Below are 18,238 nucleotides of genomic sequence, written 5' to 3'. Positions count from 1 at the left end.
GTCCTGCAGATCATTTTCAAATACAGAGCGGTTACAGAGCCCTAACTGCCGAAAAAAAAGGCTTACAACAGTAATCTCCATGACCAAAAGTTAAAGTATACCATAGATACATTTAAAAATAGTCTGGATAAGTTTCTGTATACTAACAAAATTCATGGATATGATTGCTAGTATTAAATGGGTCACATTTTAATGGGGTTATTTAAGCTTAACTGGAACTTTTTGTAAGTATTTTAGATTTGTATAGGTTGAACTCGATGGACTTCAGTCTTTTTTTCAACCTTATCTACTATGTTACTATGTTACTATGTTACTATAAAAACTACTATAATACACTGAGCCACCATAAAGCACCTCACAGTCTCTATGCCCCAACTGCCTAAAAGAAACCCCAAACATGAAGGTTTAATAAATTCCCATATTAAATAAGACAGCTTTTATCTGTAACAAGTGCCAGCAATCTCCTTGCAAAAGAAAATTAAAATGGCAATTACCTGAAAGTCATATCCGGCAGCAGAACAGCTCTCCTGGTTTGAGAGGGTGCAGCACCTCACATGGACCTGTGAAGAGAGAATAACTGAGTAAACCTACTCAGGTTTTCTAGTTAGGGCAGCAGATTCTTGAGAAAACGCAGTGAGGATTGTACCTCACAAGTTCTCAAGTGCTCAAAAACCACCACTGCCCTACTGAAGAGACTGATGTGGACTAGACTAGACCCCAGAAAAGAACAGAGTAAGCTTACTCTGCTAAAAAATAAAAATAAAATCTTGATTGAAGAAAACTTCTCATCAGACACCTAGAGACCCATTAATCAAGCTCCGAATGGAGCTTGAGGGCCTGTGTTTCTGGCGAGTCTTAAAAAGACCGCTGCTCCATAACCCTGTCCACCTGCTCTGAGCAGGCGGACAGGAATCACCACAATTCAACCCGATCAAGTACGATCGGGTTGATTGACACCTCCCTGCTGGCGGCGGCGTTGCACCAGCAGCTCTTGTGAGCTGCTGGTGCAATGCTGAATACAGAGAGCGTATTGCTCTCCACATTCAGCGAAGTCTTGCAGACCTGATCCGCACTGTTGGATCAGGTCCGCAAGACCTTTGATAATTCGGCCTCCTAAACTTCACCTCCTCCTTGCACTACAGGCAAAGAGAATGGCTGAGGGATTTTGGGTAGGGGAGTGATATTTAACAGCTTTGCTGTGGTGCTCTTTGCCTCCTCCTGCTGGCCAGGAGTGATATTCCCAACAGTAATTGGTGATGATCCGTGGACTCACTGTGTCATTAGAACGAAATTATGTTTTATATAAAAAAGGTTGTCCGCCATTATTTTGTTTTTTATTAAAGTGATCATAATCTTTCTGAGTTAAACCCAGCCTTGATGGATAACTTCCATAATATTTCAACTTATTTTCCCCATAAAGGCATGGTTAATGGCTGTCAATCTTAGGACAATATAAAACCCTACTCGCAAACAAACCCGACGTAAAAATATGAATATTTCACATTCCCATGTTCTTCACATAGAAGAATAGGTTCTATTTATTCATAAAACCATATTTCTACATATATCTGATGGTATTTTGGTACAATATATATCTTTACCTATATGATTATATATATAGGTATAGATATAAACATGCTATATATATATATATATATATATATATATACACACACATATATATATATATACTGTATGTATATATAGATAGTAGGCCTGTCAAAAATAATCGTTTTGACGATGCATCGCGATGCAGGCATGAAACGATTCTGCATCGATGCAGTGAGACGCGAGAATCGATTAACGTTACCCACGTGACCAGCCTCCAGGACAAGTGACAGAAAGTGCTCGAAAGTGCGCGGTACAGCGTTCTGACGTCACGTCACCCAATAAAGCAACATGGGCGCTCCATGGGCGGTCTCTGGAAGTGCCGAAGTTAGTTACGCAGTAGGAGCAAAGCAGGAGTGTGTTGCCTGAGATTGATGATGGTGAATGTGATGACGATTCCGACTCCGAGTATACACGGCGGTATACAGCTACACGGCGGGCTCATTTTTATTTTGTGGGAGACAGAGGAGGAGACCTATGGTGAGAATTAGACTAACTAACTAACTGCTTAGTTACCAAAACGTTGTACATTTTGCCAATGTCATTGCCAATGCCATGCCATAATTGCCATTGCCATGCCTATTGCCTCAATGCCTAGTGCCTACTTGCCATAGCCTAGTAAACTAATTATTAGCTTACTGAAAGAGCAAATCAATAAGGGGTACACATTTATTACACAATAAGGGGTACAATTAAATACTTGCCTAATGCCTATATAGCCTAGTAATAATTATTAGCTTACTGAAAGAGTTACTGAAAAAAAGAGCACAATCAATAAGGGGTACAATTAAATTATTTACTTAACGTAGTATGTACTACTACTACTGCTGACTGAGGCTCAGGCTGCTGCATAATTGCTGCATTATTGAATATTGCATATATAAAATGTATTATAAATATAGTATACTATTATTGTCTAATATCTCTATTAGTCTAATCTGTATCTATCTATATCTACATGTTTTTCACATGGATGGATGGCCTGGTCTGAAGTTCAAATATTTTAATAATATACACTTTTTATATATAATAGTATTTATTTATTTAATATAATAAATTTTATATATGCAATTTAATATGCAATTGCAAATGCATGTGCTTACTCTGAGTGCTCTATTAAAAGATGTCAATCCGAAGAACCCAATCCCTGTTTTTATTTTATAAGTTAACAAAACTTAACAAGGCTAAAAGCTGCATTTTTAAACATACTAAACTAAAGGCCATAAAACCCATTTTGTGATTCAAGAAAGTGCATGCAATTTTAAACAACTTTCCCTATTATATAATTTGCTTATCCTTTGTTGAAATGCATAGCCTCCTCCTTGTGTCGTGCACTAAGTAATGTGTGTGCAATGCATTGCTAATATGTCATCAACAAACGATATCTGAGAAGTATGAAGCAAATTAAATAATAGAAGTTAGTTATGATGTCTATTTAAAATTGTATTCTCTATCTGAATCATGAAAGTAAATGTTTGGGTTTCATTGCACATTTAAGTGCGTAATATATTACAGTAACTTACAGTGTCAGTGAGTGATGTCCCCTGCAATGCAATTTGTTTTAAAAATTATGTTGGCAAAATGTATGGCAAGTAGTTGAAGTTACTAGTACTTGTTGATTTTACATTTGCGGCTTGACATTTTGACAACTTGAACTTAGTGGGTTTTTTTTTTTTAACACTGACAGAGTTCGACGTTGACAACAACATCATCCGTCACATATGTACATGTCATGCTAAAATGACAGACGGAGACAAAAAAGATAGAGATATAAAAAATGCACCTAGCATTTTAAAAGCAAGCATCTGGGCACATTTTGGATTTTATGAACATACTGGAAAGCACGAATTGGACAAGACACACGCGGTTTGTAAAGCCTGTCACACAAAAATTAAATACCTAGGGAATACTACTAACTTGAGAAATCACGTTAGACGTTTTCACTCTGAGATGCTAACCCCTGCCGCTGCCGCCAGTGCCACTGCCAAGGAAATAACAAAACTAGCTGAAGCTCATCAGCCAAGAATTGATGCAATGCTGTCAACTTTGCCGCCCAACTCTGAAAAAGGGAAGAGAATAACCAAAGCTGTGGCAACTTTCATAGCGAAGGACCTACGGCCTTACTCTGTTGTGGAAAACCTTGGGTTTTGCAACTTGTTGAAGACGCTAGAGCCACGTTATAAGGTCCCGTCACGCAATCACTTAACAGAAAACGTTATACCTGCACTCTACCACGAAACAAAAGCTCAGGTAATTGCATCAATGAGCCAAGCCAGTCGAGTCGCAATAACGTGTGATTCATGGACTTCAGTCACGATGGAGTCTTATGTAACAGTAACTGCACATTACGTTAGCAAGGACTGGAAGATCTTGTCGCATGTGCTGCAAACGAGAGCAGTTTATGAGTCTCACACGGGTTCTCATCTGGCGGAGCTACTGTCTCGTGTCGTGGAAGAATGGCAGCTGTCCGATAAATCTGCAGTGCTTGTGACCGACAATGCGTCGAACATGATTGTTGCCTCTCAAGTTGGAAAATTCCCTCATGTAAAATGCTTCGCCCATACACTGAATCTCGCATCCCAGCGGGCGCTGAAAGTGGCCACGCTCTCCAGGCTTTTTGGCAGAGTGCGACGAATATCAACATTTTTTCACTGCAGCACTACAGCAAACCACTGTCTGAAAGAAAAACAGAAATGTCTTGGCCTGAAGAATCATAAGCTGATAACTGATGTGAGAACAAGGTGGAACAGCTCATATGACATGGTCGAGAGGTTCCTAGAACAGCAACCTGCAATCTGTGCCACATTGTTGTCTCCAGAAGTCAGAAAAAGTGAGTCAGATCTCTGCACTCTCAACGAAATAGATGTGTCAAATGCAGAGGATGCTGTGAGTGCATTAAAGCCAATGAAAGATGCAACCACACTGATGTCAGAAGAGCGCAATCCAACTGTTTCTCTCATTGCCCCTCTAAATGCACAACTGCTCCAGAACATGACAGACACCATGGGAGACACACCCATGATCCATGAGATCAAGAATGCCATCAAAACAGATCTCCTGAAGAGGTACAGCAGTGAGGCAGAAAAGAAGATACTTTAGCCTCTGCCCTGGATCCTCGTTTTAAGGGACTGCCTTTTATTCTCACAGAGGAGGAGAGATTGGAGATATACAGAGGAGTGACTGAGGAGGCTGCATCCTTGGAGGTAATTTTAATTGCATCATGTTTCTTGAAAAATGTATAAATTGAAAACAAACATAAAACATACCATCCATAACAAAATAGGCTTAGCTAGCTAGCAGTAGCTTGCTTAGTAGCTAGTTTAATGAGTACAAGGTTTATTATATAAGTCAGTTCGAAAACGCCACAGTCAGTCAACTTTCCTCCTCCTCCGTCCACTCCAGAGTCCTTCCTAATAGATGTGAGCTGTTGCATGCATTTATTTATGCATTACTGTCTCTCTGAGCACACACATAGCATTAGCTGGCTGGCTGCTCGAGGTAATAATGAATGCTATTTTTTCTATTCTTTTGTTCAAACACAGATTGAGTGTACTAGTACAGTTACATCTAGGAGGACAAACGTGGATGAAGTGCCACTGCCTGAGGGAAAAGAAACTCTGGAAGAAGAATCACCCATCGAGGAGGATAACCCTTCTCCTCCCAAAAGAAAGTCCACATCGCTACTCATGACTTTTCTGGGCCAGTCTTTCACTGACACTGAAGGTACAATAGAACCCAAGACCCCCTATGCCAAGGCTGAAGAGGAAATAGAGAAATATTGTAAAGCCCCATCTCTGCCTCTCACTGAAGACCCTTTGAACTGGTGGCATGTACATGAGGTCATATTTCCCCTCCTCTCTCATTTGTCAAAGCGATACTTGTGTATCCCAGGTACAAGCGTGTCTGCAAAGCGGGTTTTCTCCACTGCAGGAGATGTGGTAACGGCAAAAAGAAGCACCCTCAAACCAGAGCATGTGGATCAACTAGTGTTCTTACAGAAAAACCTACATATTCCATAATTCTGAGTAGTGATTCAGGTTTATAATATTAATATTTAATGTTTTTTGGCACATCCAGAAGAATGTGCTGTGTGCCCCACTGCCCAGTGCAGACTACTGTTAAGTTATTTTATATTTGTTACTGTTATATAGCTTATAGCTTTTTGAAAAATGAAGCTTAAAACCTTGAGTAAATCTTTGTTGGATCACAAAATATACTAGTACACTACACGACACGACCGACCACGTCACTCACTGTCACAGTCACACACACACAAACAATACAAAAGAAACAACACACAACTGCACACACCTCATGTGTGCGTGTCAGTGTCACCCTTCTTCACCATGATTCACTCTTTTTATGATGTGTGGTTTTTTTGGTATTGTTTGACTGTGTGTGACTGTGTGTGTGCTGTGTAACAATATATTTGTGATCCCATAAAGATAATCAAAGTTAGTAAATCTAGTAGTTCAATGCTACTTGTTGTATAATGTCTATTACTACTTCTAGTGTTACTGTGATGTTTGCCAATCAGGAAGTGCTCTGTTTTGTAGATGTTGTGCTATTGTTTACAGCACACCCCTGTATTGTTTGCAATGCAGTGAGTGCATATTGCATAAGGGATTATTAATATTCACACTAAAAATTGTCTATTTTAAATAGACCCTTTAAGAAAGATATCATATGTTTTTGTTTATGATCCCAATCCCAAATGCCATCCCACTCCCAGGCAAATCTGTAGGGGTTAACCTAATATAACCAACCAGTTAACAATAACAATGTGTGTACTGTCTAACTGTCTTTATGAGTGTGTGAGTGTGACTGTGAGTGAGTGAGTGCCAGTTTGAAAAGTTGTTTGTATGTATCTATCTATGAGTGTGTGTGAGATGAGTGTCTTAACTGCCTTTGAATGTTTTTGTTTGTATGTGTGTCTGTCTAAGTGTCTATGAGTGTGAGTGTGACTGTGGCTGACTGGCTGTGGTGCCTTTGAATGTTTTTGTTTGTGTGTGTGTCCCACTGTGTCTCTAGTGTCTGTCTAGTGACTGTGTAACTGTCTATGAGTGTGCAGAGAGTGAGACTGAAGCCAAACCACTATATTAGGGGAAGGAAAAGCCTTGAGTAAACCTTGAGTAAATCTTTATTGGATCACAAATATACTGTACGCTACAGACAGTACAGCACACACAACAGCACAATACAAAAATAAAGCACACACACCTCAGGTGAGTAGCGTGCCACCCTTTCTTCACCATGATTTACTCCTTGATGTCTGTGTGCTTTTTTATGTATTGTTTGTTTGTGTCTGACTGTGACTGCTGTGTACTGTTCAGTGACAGACTCAGTCACTGTTCAGTTGTGTGTAGTACTGCTTTAACAGTAACTAATAACTAACTAATTATATGTGATCCCATAAAGATAATATAATCAATCATCAAGAAGAAACTGTAGTTATAGTAGTTCAGTTCAATGCTACTTGTTTTAAATGTCTCTCTAGTACTACTACTGTAAGTCTGTAACTGTGTAAACTAATTGTATATGTCACAATCACATGTGTGTGTTGTGTTCCAGATTCTTCACGTGATGTTTGTTTGCCAAAAATTGACAGTCATGAAGGCACAGTGGACTGCACCTGTAATTTTGTACCGTATATAAGGGATTTATGTTTTGTTTTCTGAGGAGGACAATTTTCACACAAATAAGGTATTATGGTGGTAACTTAAGCTTAACCTATCTATTTTGGTTTTAATTTAATGTCTATTATTATATTATTATTACTAAGTAAGTAAAGACATTAAATTAAAACCAACATAGATAGGTTAGACATTTATTTGTTGTTCATGTTTCTTTACAAGTGTATAGTGTACTTACTATATATAAAATATACATTTAAATATTTTCTTTTATTGAAGAAGTACACTGCGAGCACTGCACTTTTTACACTACATACTCTGTAACTACAGTTTGATGCCATAATATTGTTTCCAAACCAATACAACAATTGCCCTTTAGTATTTACTGTTCTATAAACTGTTGTTGTCTGCTGTGTTCAGACTTTGCCACAGGAAGAGTGTCCTTTTTTGAGCTAATAAAATAAAAAAAGAGTTTATTTCAATATTTTGACTGCTTGAATTTTTTTTTCTGAAAAATGTAAACATTGGGCAGAAATAGTGTAGTAATCGTGATGCATCACGATGCATCGTAGAATCTAATCGTTACGATGATAATCGTAATCGAATCGAATCGTGAGACAGGTGAAGATGCGCAGCTCTATTAGATAGAGAGGAATATCTATTTATAAATTCAAAGAACATATTCTGCTATGTGCAGATCATTGGAATGTGAAATATTTACAGTAAATGCATAGTTACATTTTTTTTTTTAAAAAGGGACATTCCCCTCAAAATTTAAATGCACATAGATGAATTACATCTTTGAATAGAAACAATATACATGAACTGGAAAAATGCTCCTAGTAAAAGTTAGCACTGTTTTAGTGTTGACATTTTTTTCTGTAACGTGCATGTCAAGCATAACTAGATATTCTCAGTGCACCAGCATTTTAAATACTGCAGCTGGTCAGAGCAGCAGTGGGGCTTGTAATAATGTTAGCAATGAACAGATTGAGTCATTATCAGATGGTACAAGCACATTAGGCTCTCTGAGCATGTGCTGTGTTTAAAATGCTGGTGCACAGTGCATACTTAAATACACTTTTGAAACAGCTATAGATTTTATTAGACGCATTTTTGCCAATACATGTATATTACAAAAATGCTTTTATTCAAAATTGAAATGCATCCATGTGGATTCTAATTTTGACTGTAATGTCCCTTTAAATATGAATATTGCATTAATAAGCTTTAACATATTTTAATTAACTTGACTGCAAAGGGCTCCAATGCACTTTTATATATGTCTATATATGTGTACATATGTATTTATGTGTTTATATGTGTATATATGTCTCTAAATACATATATACACATACAAATACATTTGTACACTACACATATAAACATATATATATATATATATATATATATATATATATAATTTTATTTTTAAAACCCGAGACCTCGTATCTTTGAGCCCTTAAAAATAATAATAATTTTGTGACACTTTTGTTTTTGTTTCGCAAAACAGTTAACCATAGCTCTGAGGTGAAGCTATTCCAATGCATGTTAAATTCAATTGCTCTCAAGTGATTGCATTTTCTTTCAACTTGTAATACACAGGACAGAATCTGCAGCGCCGAGCACAGGACACAGGACTTGGAATCTGCAGAGCTGAGCACTGGACACAGGACTTGGAATCTGTGAAGCTGGACACATAACTCAGAGTCTGCAGAGCTGAGCACGGGAGACAAAGGATTTGGAATCTGCAGAGCTGAGCACAGTACTAGAGAGTGCCCACAACGGGCCTAGGACAGGAGAAATGCCCACACTAGGGTCAAGGACTGAAGGAATGCCCACGTGGGGCCTAGGACTGGATACACAGGGTTCACAAGCTGAAAAGAGGTCAGACATGCCGGGGTGAGTTACCACACTGGCAGACAGTATCCAATACAAATAACAAAAGTGAAGTCATAGACAAGCCAGGGGTCAGGATACCAGGAATCAGTCTGATCATATGACAAAAACTAGAAATATCCAAAATATTTGCCAGGTCCAGGATCCAGAAAATCATCAATACAGCAGATTGCAGGATACATGTCAGAGGCACAAACTCAGGGGTGAACCACAATGTCAGAACAGAGAGAGAGACTAAAAGGTAGCCTTAAATAGCCCCATGCAGGCAGGTAGAGTTAAAGTGCGCAGCCAGTACAGGCAGCAGGTCTCCAAGAATATCAACCCAAGACAGAGTCCTCTGGTGGCTCAAAGGAAAGACAAAAGGCCCAAACCTGGGAACGGACATGATAGCTGCAACTGGATAGAGTGGTGGTTACTTATTAATTTATTTTAATTATTTTAATAAAATCATTTTTTAATGTCATGTAGATTTATATTTTAATTGCTATTTGAAAGGTATACATTGGTATTGATATCTGTATGTATTTCACAACTATTGATATGTTTTTATTTTTTATGTTTTAACATTTAATTGATGATGAAATATTCTGTATCTTTTTTTTTTAATTTGACACCATTTAATTGTTATCAAAAAGGGCAGTTTTACCATTGTTGGGATGGACAGCACCATTTATATATATATTTTGAGGGTCCATGCATGCACAAATTGTGACATTTAAAGTGACATTTAGCCAATCATTTGTGGTTGGGTGGATTATGATTGATGAAGCTTATGTTTTCATTGCATTGTATGGGTGAAGTTTACAATATGTGATCCAATGTTTTTCCAATAGGAACATTGTGTTATCAAACCCAATATTTGATATAGTTTGTTGTGTCATTTATGAGGGGTAGCATTCCATTACTTTAAATATACAGGCTTAAATTGACCTCTGTGTATATAAGTGGTTACATAAACTTAAAAAGTTTTCATAATTTCAGGGTTTCAACTAACCTTTTTTCTCGTTTGCCATATAAGGAAATTATAATTGTGTTATGGCTAGTTCTTGTTATTTACATAATATGAATTACATATTTCTTACCTACTGCACATTTGCACAAAGATCCTTTGCAGAGTTTCATCAGTTGATCACTTTCATCGGGTAAGTTGTAAAAAGTGCTGCACTTTTTATCTGCTCAAATCAAAAGATTAAAGAAAATTTAAAACTTTTCAATGCAAATGTAAAAATTACATATTCAGGAAAGTCTGTGGATGGTAAATTGAACATCTAAACTAACAATAACAGAGCTGGGGAATTAGTTAACAGACCATTTCATACAGTAGAATTGCAAAATCAGCAAATGTATATTAAAAAGATTTCTCGGAAAAAAAAATGACTGCTTAGTTAGAATTCAATGTTTCCTTCCATTTCCCTGTACACTTTATCTTGTTACATCAGCAAATCACAGTCTTAAAGGGACACTGAACCCAAATTTTTTCTTTCATGATTCAGATAGAGCATGCAATTTTAAGCAACTTTCTAATTTACTCCTATTATCAATTTTTCTTCATTCTCTTGCTATCTTTATTTAAAAAGCAAAAATGTAAGTTTAGAAGCGGACCATTTTTGGTTCACAACCTAGGTTGTGCTTGCCGATTGGTGGCTAAATGCACCCACCAATAAACAAGTGCTGTCTAGTGTTATGAACCTAAAATTGTCTGGCTCCTTAACTTAGATGCCTTTTTTTTCAAATAAAGATAGCAAGAATAAAAATTGATAATAGGAGTAAATTAGAAAGTTGCTTAAAATTGCATGCTCTATATGAATCATGAAAGAACAAAATTGGTTTAGTGTCCATTTAAATAATGTGAACTCTTGCACATGCTTAGTAGGAGCTGCTGCCTCAGAAACAGGTAAATTATGAGTTGTGCGCTATAGAGGGTTCGAAACGGACGCAACAAAAAATGCCTTATTTCACCCTCCATAGCGCTGCCATTACGAGTTCTAGAAAAGCTGCCTTGTGCGTGCGATATGGTTGCGTTGAGCTCCATACCGCACAAAATAAAAGCGCTACTTTGACGTGCTCGTGCACGCTTTCCCCATAGACATCAATGGGGAGAGAGTTTTAAAAAAAACTAACACCTGCGATCGAGGAATTAAAAGCTCCATAACGCAGCCCCATTGATGTCTATGGGGAAAAAAAAGTTATGTTTAAATCTAACACCCTGACAAAAACCTTGAGTCTAAACATTCCTAATCTGCTGCCCCCGACATCGCCAACACCTACATAATGTTATTAACCCCTAATCTGCCGCTCCCAATATCGCTGCCACCTAAATACATTTATTAACCCCTAATCTGCCGCTCCTGATATAGCCGCCACTATACTAAAATTATTAACCCCTATTACTCCACACCCCAACATCGCCCACACTATAATAAAGATATTAACCCCTATTCCGTCGCTCCCCAACATCGCCGCCACTAAATAAAGTTATTAACCCCTAAACCTCTGGCCTCCAACATCACCACCACTAAATAATCCTATTAACCCCTAAACCGCCAGCCCTCCACATCGCAACAATCTAAATCAAACTATTAACCCCTAAACCTAACCCTAAACCTAACCCTAAACCTAACACCCCCTAACTTTGACATAATTAAAATAGAGCTAAATTAAAGTTACATTTATTAACTAAATAATACCGAATATTAAAAACTAAATACAAACTTACCTGTGAAATAAAACCTAAGCTAGCTACAATATAACTAATAGTTATATTGTAGCTAGCTAAGGTTTTATTTTTATTTCACAGGTAAGTTTGTATCTAGTTTAACTAGGTAGTCTAGTTAGTAAATAGTTAATAACTATTTACTAACTACCTAGTTAAAATAAATACAAACTTACCTGTGAAATAAAACCTAAGCTGCCTTACACTAAAACCTAACTTTACAAAAAAACAACTACAATTAAAAAAAAAAAAAAAATACCATTACAAAAAATAACAAATGAAATTATCCAAAACAATAAAAATTATTCCTGTTTTAATATTCTGTTTAAAAAAAAACCCCTAATCTATAATAAACTACCAAGGGCTCTTAAAATGGCTTTTTGTAGGCCCTTAATAGGGCCTTTTTTTTGTAGGGCATTGCCCTAAAGAAATCAGCTCTTTTTCTACAAAAGGAAAACAAACACCCCCTAACAGTATACAAACCCCCCCAAACCCACAAAATAAAAATAAAGTAAAGCCTAATACCCATTGCCCTGAAAAGGGCATTTGTATGGACATTGCCCTTAACAGGGCATTCAGCTCTTTTGCTGCCCATTAAAAATAAAAAATGTCTATTCTAAAAAAAAAACACCCCAAAAAGAAAAGAAAAAAAAATGACACAAAAACAGAATTTATGCTTACCTGATAAATTACTTTCTCCAACGGTGTGTCCGGTCCACGGCGTCATCCTTACTTGTGGGATATTCTCTTCCCCAACAGGAAATGGCAAAGAGTCCCAGCAAAGCTGGTCACATGATCCCTCCTAGGCTCCGCCCACCCCAGTCATTCGACCGACGGACAGGAGGAAATATATATAGGAGAAATCATATGATACCGTGGTGACTGTAGTTAGAGAAAATAATTCATCAGACCTGATTAAAAAAAAAAACCAGGGCGGGCCGTGGACCGGACACACCGTTGGAGAAAGTAATTTATCAGGTAAGCATAAATTCTGTTTTCTCCAACATTGGTGTGTCCGGTCCACGGCGTCATCCTTACTTGTGGGAACCAATACCAAAGCTTTAGGACACGGATGAAGGGAGGGAGCAAATCAGGTCACCTAAACGGAAGGCACCACAGCTTGCAAAACCTTTCTCCCAAAAATAGCCTCCGAAGAAGCAAAAGTATCAAATTTGTAAAATTTGGCAAAAGTGTGCAGTGAAGACCAAGTCGCTGCCTTACATATCTGGTCAACAGAAGCCTCGTTCTTGAAGGCCCATGTGGAAGCCACAGCCCTAGTGGAGTGAGCTGTGATTCGTTCAGGAGGCTGCCGTCCGGCAGTCTCATAAGCCAAACGGATAATGTTTTTAAGCCAAAAGGAAAGAGAGGTAGAAGTCGCTTTTTGACCTCTCCTTTAACCAGAATAAACAACAAACAAGGATGATGTTTGTCTGAAATCTTTAGTAGACTCTAAATAGAATTTTAGAGCACGGACAACGTCCAAATTGTGTAACAAACGCTCCTTCTTTGAAACTGGATTCGGACACAAAGAAGGTACAACTATCTCCTGGTTAATATTTTTGTTAGAAACAACTTTAGGAAGAAAACCAGGCTTAGTACGCAAAACCACCTTATCTGCATGGAACACCAGATAAGGAGGAGAACACTGCAGAGCAGATAACTCTGAAACTCTTCTAGCAGAAGAGATTGCAACCAAAAACAAAACTTTCCAAGATAGTAACTTAATATCTACGGAATGTAAGGGTTCAAACGGAACCCCTTGAAGAACTGAAAGAACTAGATTTAAACTCCAGGGGGGAGTCAAAGGTCTGTAAACAGGCTTGATCCTAACCAGAGCCTGAACAAATGCTTGAACATCTGGCATAGCTGCCCGTCGTTTGTGTAGTAAGACAGATAAAGCAGAAATCTGTCCCTTTAGAGAACTTGCAGATAATCCTTTCTCCAAACCTTCTTGTAGAAAGGATAGAATCTTAGGAATTTTTATCTTGTTCCATGGCAATCCTTTGGATTCACACCAACAGATATATTTTTTCCATATTTTATGGTAAATTTTTCTAGTTACAGGCTTTCTAGCCTGAATCAGAGTATCTATTACAGAATCTGAAAACCCACGCTTTGATAAAATCAAGCGTTCAATCTCCAAGCCGTCAGCTGGAGGGAAACCAGATTCGGATGTTCGAATGGACCTTGAACAAGAAGGTCCTGTCTCAAAGGTAGCTTCCATGGTGGAGCCGATGACATATTCACCAGGTCTGCATACCAAGTCCTGCGTGGCCACGCAGGAGCTATCAAGATCACCAAAGCCCTCTCCTGATTGATCCTGGCTACCAGCCTGGGAATGAGAGGAAACGGTGGGAATACATAAGCTAGGTTGAAGGTCCAAGGTGCTACTAGTGCATCTACTAGAGTCGCCTTGGGATCCCTGGATCTGGACCCGTAGCAAGGAACCTTGAAGTTCTGACGAGACGCCATCAGATCCATGTCTGGAATGCCCCATAATTGAGTTATTTGGGCAAAGATTTCCGGATGGAGTTCCCACTCCCCCGGATGGAATGTCTGACGACTCAGAAAATCCGCTTCCCAATTTTCCACTCCTGGGATGTGGATCGAAGACAAGTGGCAGGAGTGATCCTCCGCCCATTGAATTATTTTGGTCACTTCTTTCATCGCCAAGGAACTCCTTGTTCCCCCCTGATGATTGATATATGCAACAGTCGTCATGTTGTCTGATTGAAACCTTATGAATTTGGCCTTTGCTAGTTGAGGCCAAGCTTTGAGAGCATTGAATATCGCTCTCAGTTCCAGAATGTTTATCGGGAGAAGAGATTCTTCCCGAGACCATAGACCCTGAGCTTTCAGGGGTTCCCAGACCGCGCCCCAGCCCACCAGGCTGGCGTCGGTCGTGACAATGACCCACTCTGGTCTGCGGAAGCTCATTCCCTGTGACAGATTGTCCAGGGTCAGCCACCAACGGAGTGAATCTCTGGTCTTTTGATCTACTTGAATCGTCGGAGACAAGTCTGTATAATCCCCATTCCACTGTCTGAGCATGCACAGTTGTAATGGTCTTAGATGAATTCGTGCAAAAAGGAACTATGTCCATTGTTGCAACCATCAATCCTATTACTTCCATGCACTGCGCTATGGAAGGACGAAGAACAGAATGAAGTACTTGACAAGAGCTTAGAATTTTTGATTTTCTGACCTCTGTCAGAAAAATCCTCATTTCTAAGGAATCTATTATTGTTCCCAAGAAGGGAACTCTTGTTGACGGGGACAGAGAACTTTTTTCTTTGTTCACCTTCCATCCGTGAGATCTGAGAAAGGCTAGGACGATGTCCGTATGAGCCTTTGCTTTTGACAGAGACGACGCTTGAATCAGGATGTCGTCCAAGTAAGGTACTACTGCAATGCCCCTTGGTCTTAGAACCGCTAGAAGGGACCCTAGTACCTTTGTGAAAATCCTTGGAGCAGTGGCTAATCCGAATGGAAGTGCCACAAACTGGTAATGCTTGTCCAGAAAAGCGAACCTTAGGAACTGATGATGTTCCTTGTGGATAGGAATATGTAGGTACGCATCCTTTAAATCCACGGTAGTCATAAATTGATTTTCCTGGATAGTAGGTAGGATCGTTCGAATAGTTTCCATTTTGAACGATGGTACCCTGATTAATTTGTTTAGGATCTTGAGATCCAAAATTGGTCTGAATGTTCCCTCTTTTTTGGGAACTATGAACAGATTGGAATAAAATCCCATCCCTTGTTCTCTTATTGGAACTGGATGAATCACTCCCATCTTTAACAGGTCTTCTACACAATGTAAGAATGCCTGTCTTTTTATTTGGTTTGAAGATAATTGAGACCTGTGGAACCTTCCCCTTGGGGGTAGTTCCTTGAATTCCAGGAGATAACCTTGAGAAACTATTTCTAGCGCCCCAAGGATCCTGAACATCTCTTGCCCAAGCCTGAGCAAAGAGAGAAAGTCTGCCCCCCACCAGATCCGGTCCCGGATCGGGGGCTATCCCTTCATGCTGTTTTGGTAGCAGTGGTAGGCTTCTTGGCCTGCTTACCCTTGTTCCAGCCTTGCATTGGTTTCCAGGCTGGTTTGGGTTGTGAAGTATTACCCTCTTGCTTAGAGGATGCAGAATTAGAGGCTGGTCCATTTCTGCGAAAGGGACGAAAATTAGGCTTATTTTTAGCCTTAAAAGACCTATCCTGTGGTAGGGCGTGGCCCTTTCCCCCCAGTGATGTCTGAAATAATCTCTTTCAAATCAGGTCCAAATAATGTTTTACCCTTGAAAGGAATGTTAAGCAATTTTGTCTTGGAAGACACATCCGCTGACCAAGACTTTAGCCAAAGCGCTCTGCCCGCCACGATAGCAAACCCTGAATTTTTCGCCGCTAATCTAGCTAATTGCAAAGCGGCATCTAAAATAAAAGAGTTAGCCAATTTAAGTGCTTGAACTCTGTCCATAACCTCCTCATACGAAGATTCTTTATTGAGCGACTTTTCTAGTTCCTCGAACCAGAAACACGCTGCCGTAGTGACAGGAACAATGCATGAAATTGGTTGTAGAAGGTAACCTTGCTGAACAAAAATCTTTTTAAGCAAACCCTCTAATTTTTTATCCATAGGATCTTTGAAAGCACAACTATCTTCGATAGGAATAGTAGTGCGTTTGTTTAGAGTAGAAACCGCCCCCTCGACCTTGGGGACTGTCTGCCATAAGTCCTTTCTGGGGTCGACTATAGGAAATAATTTCTTAAATATAGGGGGGGGGGGACAAAAGGTATGCCGGGCCTTTCCCACTCTTTATTTACTATGTCCGCCACCCGCTTGGGTATAGGAAAAGCGTCGGGGGGCACCGGAACCTCTAGGAACTTGTCCATCTTACATAACTTCTCTGGAATGACCAAATTGTCACAATCATCCAGAGTAGATAATACCTCCTTAAGCAGTGCGCGGAGATGTTCTAATTTAAATTTAAATGTCACAACATCAGGTTCAGCTTGATGAGAAATCTTTCCTGAATCTGAAATTTCTCCCTCAGACAAAACCTCCCTCATGGCCCCTTCAGATTGGTGTGAGGGTATGACAGAACAATTATCATCAGCGTCCTCTTGCTCTTCAGTGTTTAAAACAGAGCAATCGCGCTTTCTCTGATAAGTAGGCATTTTGGATAAAAGATTTGCTATAGAGTTATCCATTACAGCCGTTAATTGTTGCATGGTAATAAGTATTGGCGCACTAGATGTACTAGGGGCCTCCTGTGCGGGCATAACTGGTGTAGACACAGTAGGGGATGATGTAGTATCATGTTTACTCCCCTCATTTGAGGAATCATCTTGGGCAATATCATTATCTGTGGCATTACTGTCCTTACTTTGTTTGGACACTATGGCACAATTATCACATAAATTTAAATGGGGAGACACATTGGCTTTCATACATATAGAACATAGCTTATTTGATGGTACAGACATGTTAAACAGGCTTAAACTTGTCAACAAAGCACAAAAAACGTTTTAAAATAAAACCGTTACTGTCACTTTAAATTTCAAACTGAAAACACTTTATTACTGAATATGTGAAAAAGTATGAAGGAATTGTTCAAAATTCACCAAAATTTCACCACAGTGTCTTAAAGCATTAAAAGTATTGCACACCAAATTTCAGAGCTTTAACCCTTAAAATAACGGAACCGGAGCCGTTTTTACATTTAACCCCTATACAGTCCCAGCTATATGCTTTGCTGAGACCCAACCAAGCCCAGAGGGGAATACGATACCAAATGATGCCTTCTATAAGCTTTTTCAGTGATTCTTAGCTCCTCACACATGCATCTGCATGCCTTGCTCTCCAAAAACAACTGCGCATTAGTGGCGTGAAAATGAGGCTCTGTCTATAACTAGAAAAGGCCCCCATCTGAAAAAGGTGTCCAACACAGTGCCTGCCGTTTTTCTAAACAATCCCCAAGATTATAATAACCATTATTAGTTAGAATCTGCATAATATGCCTAGTAAAGCAATCGTTTTAGCCCAGAAAAATGTCTACCAGTTTTTTAAGCCCTTTTTGAAGCCCTTTATTCTTTTATGTTTAACTAAGAAAATGGCTTACCGGTCCCCATGAGGGGAAATGACAGCCTTCCAGCATTACATGGTCTTGTTAGAAATATGGCTAGTCATACCTTAAGCAGAAAGGTCTGCTAACTGTTTCCCCCAACTGAAGTTACTTCATCTCAACAGTCCTGTGTGGAAACAGCAATCGATTTTAGTAACTGTCTGCTAAAATCATCTTCCTCTTACAAACAGAAATCTTCATCCTTTTTCTGTTTCAGAGTAAATAGTACATACCAGCACTATTTTAAAATAACAAACACTTGA

At 39.0% G+C, this 18,238-nt stretch overlaps 1 protein-coding gene across 1 annotated transcript in view; it reads right to left on the bottom strand.

Moving 5' to 3' along the window:
- LOC128649909 (complement C3-like) overlaps window positions 1–18,238 on the bottom strand; it is an 80,602-nt gene that overhangs the window by 42,938 nt on the left and 19,426 nt on the right. Inside the window, exon 4 of the mRNA XM_053703459.1 lies at window positions 10,223–10,312. Within this exon, the coding sequence (XP_053559434.1) occupies window positions 10,223–10,312 (90 nt within the window). The remainder of the gene's footprint in view (window positions 1–10,222; window positions 10,313–18,238) is intronic.

Source organism: Bombina bombina, chromosome 2 (genome assembly GCF_027579735.1).
Source record: "Bombina bombina isolate aBomBom1 chromosome 2, aBomBom1.pri, whole genome shotgun sequence".
NCBI classification, from domain to species: Eukaryota; Metazoa; Chordata; class Amphibia; order Anura; family Bombinatoridae; genus Bombina; species Bombina bombina.
The sequence above is the reverse complement of the archived record's forward strand: the minus strand, read 5'-3'. Positions and strand labels throughout refer to the sequence as shown.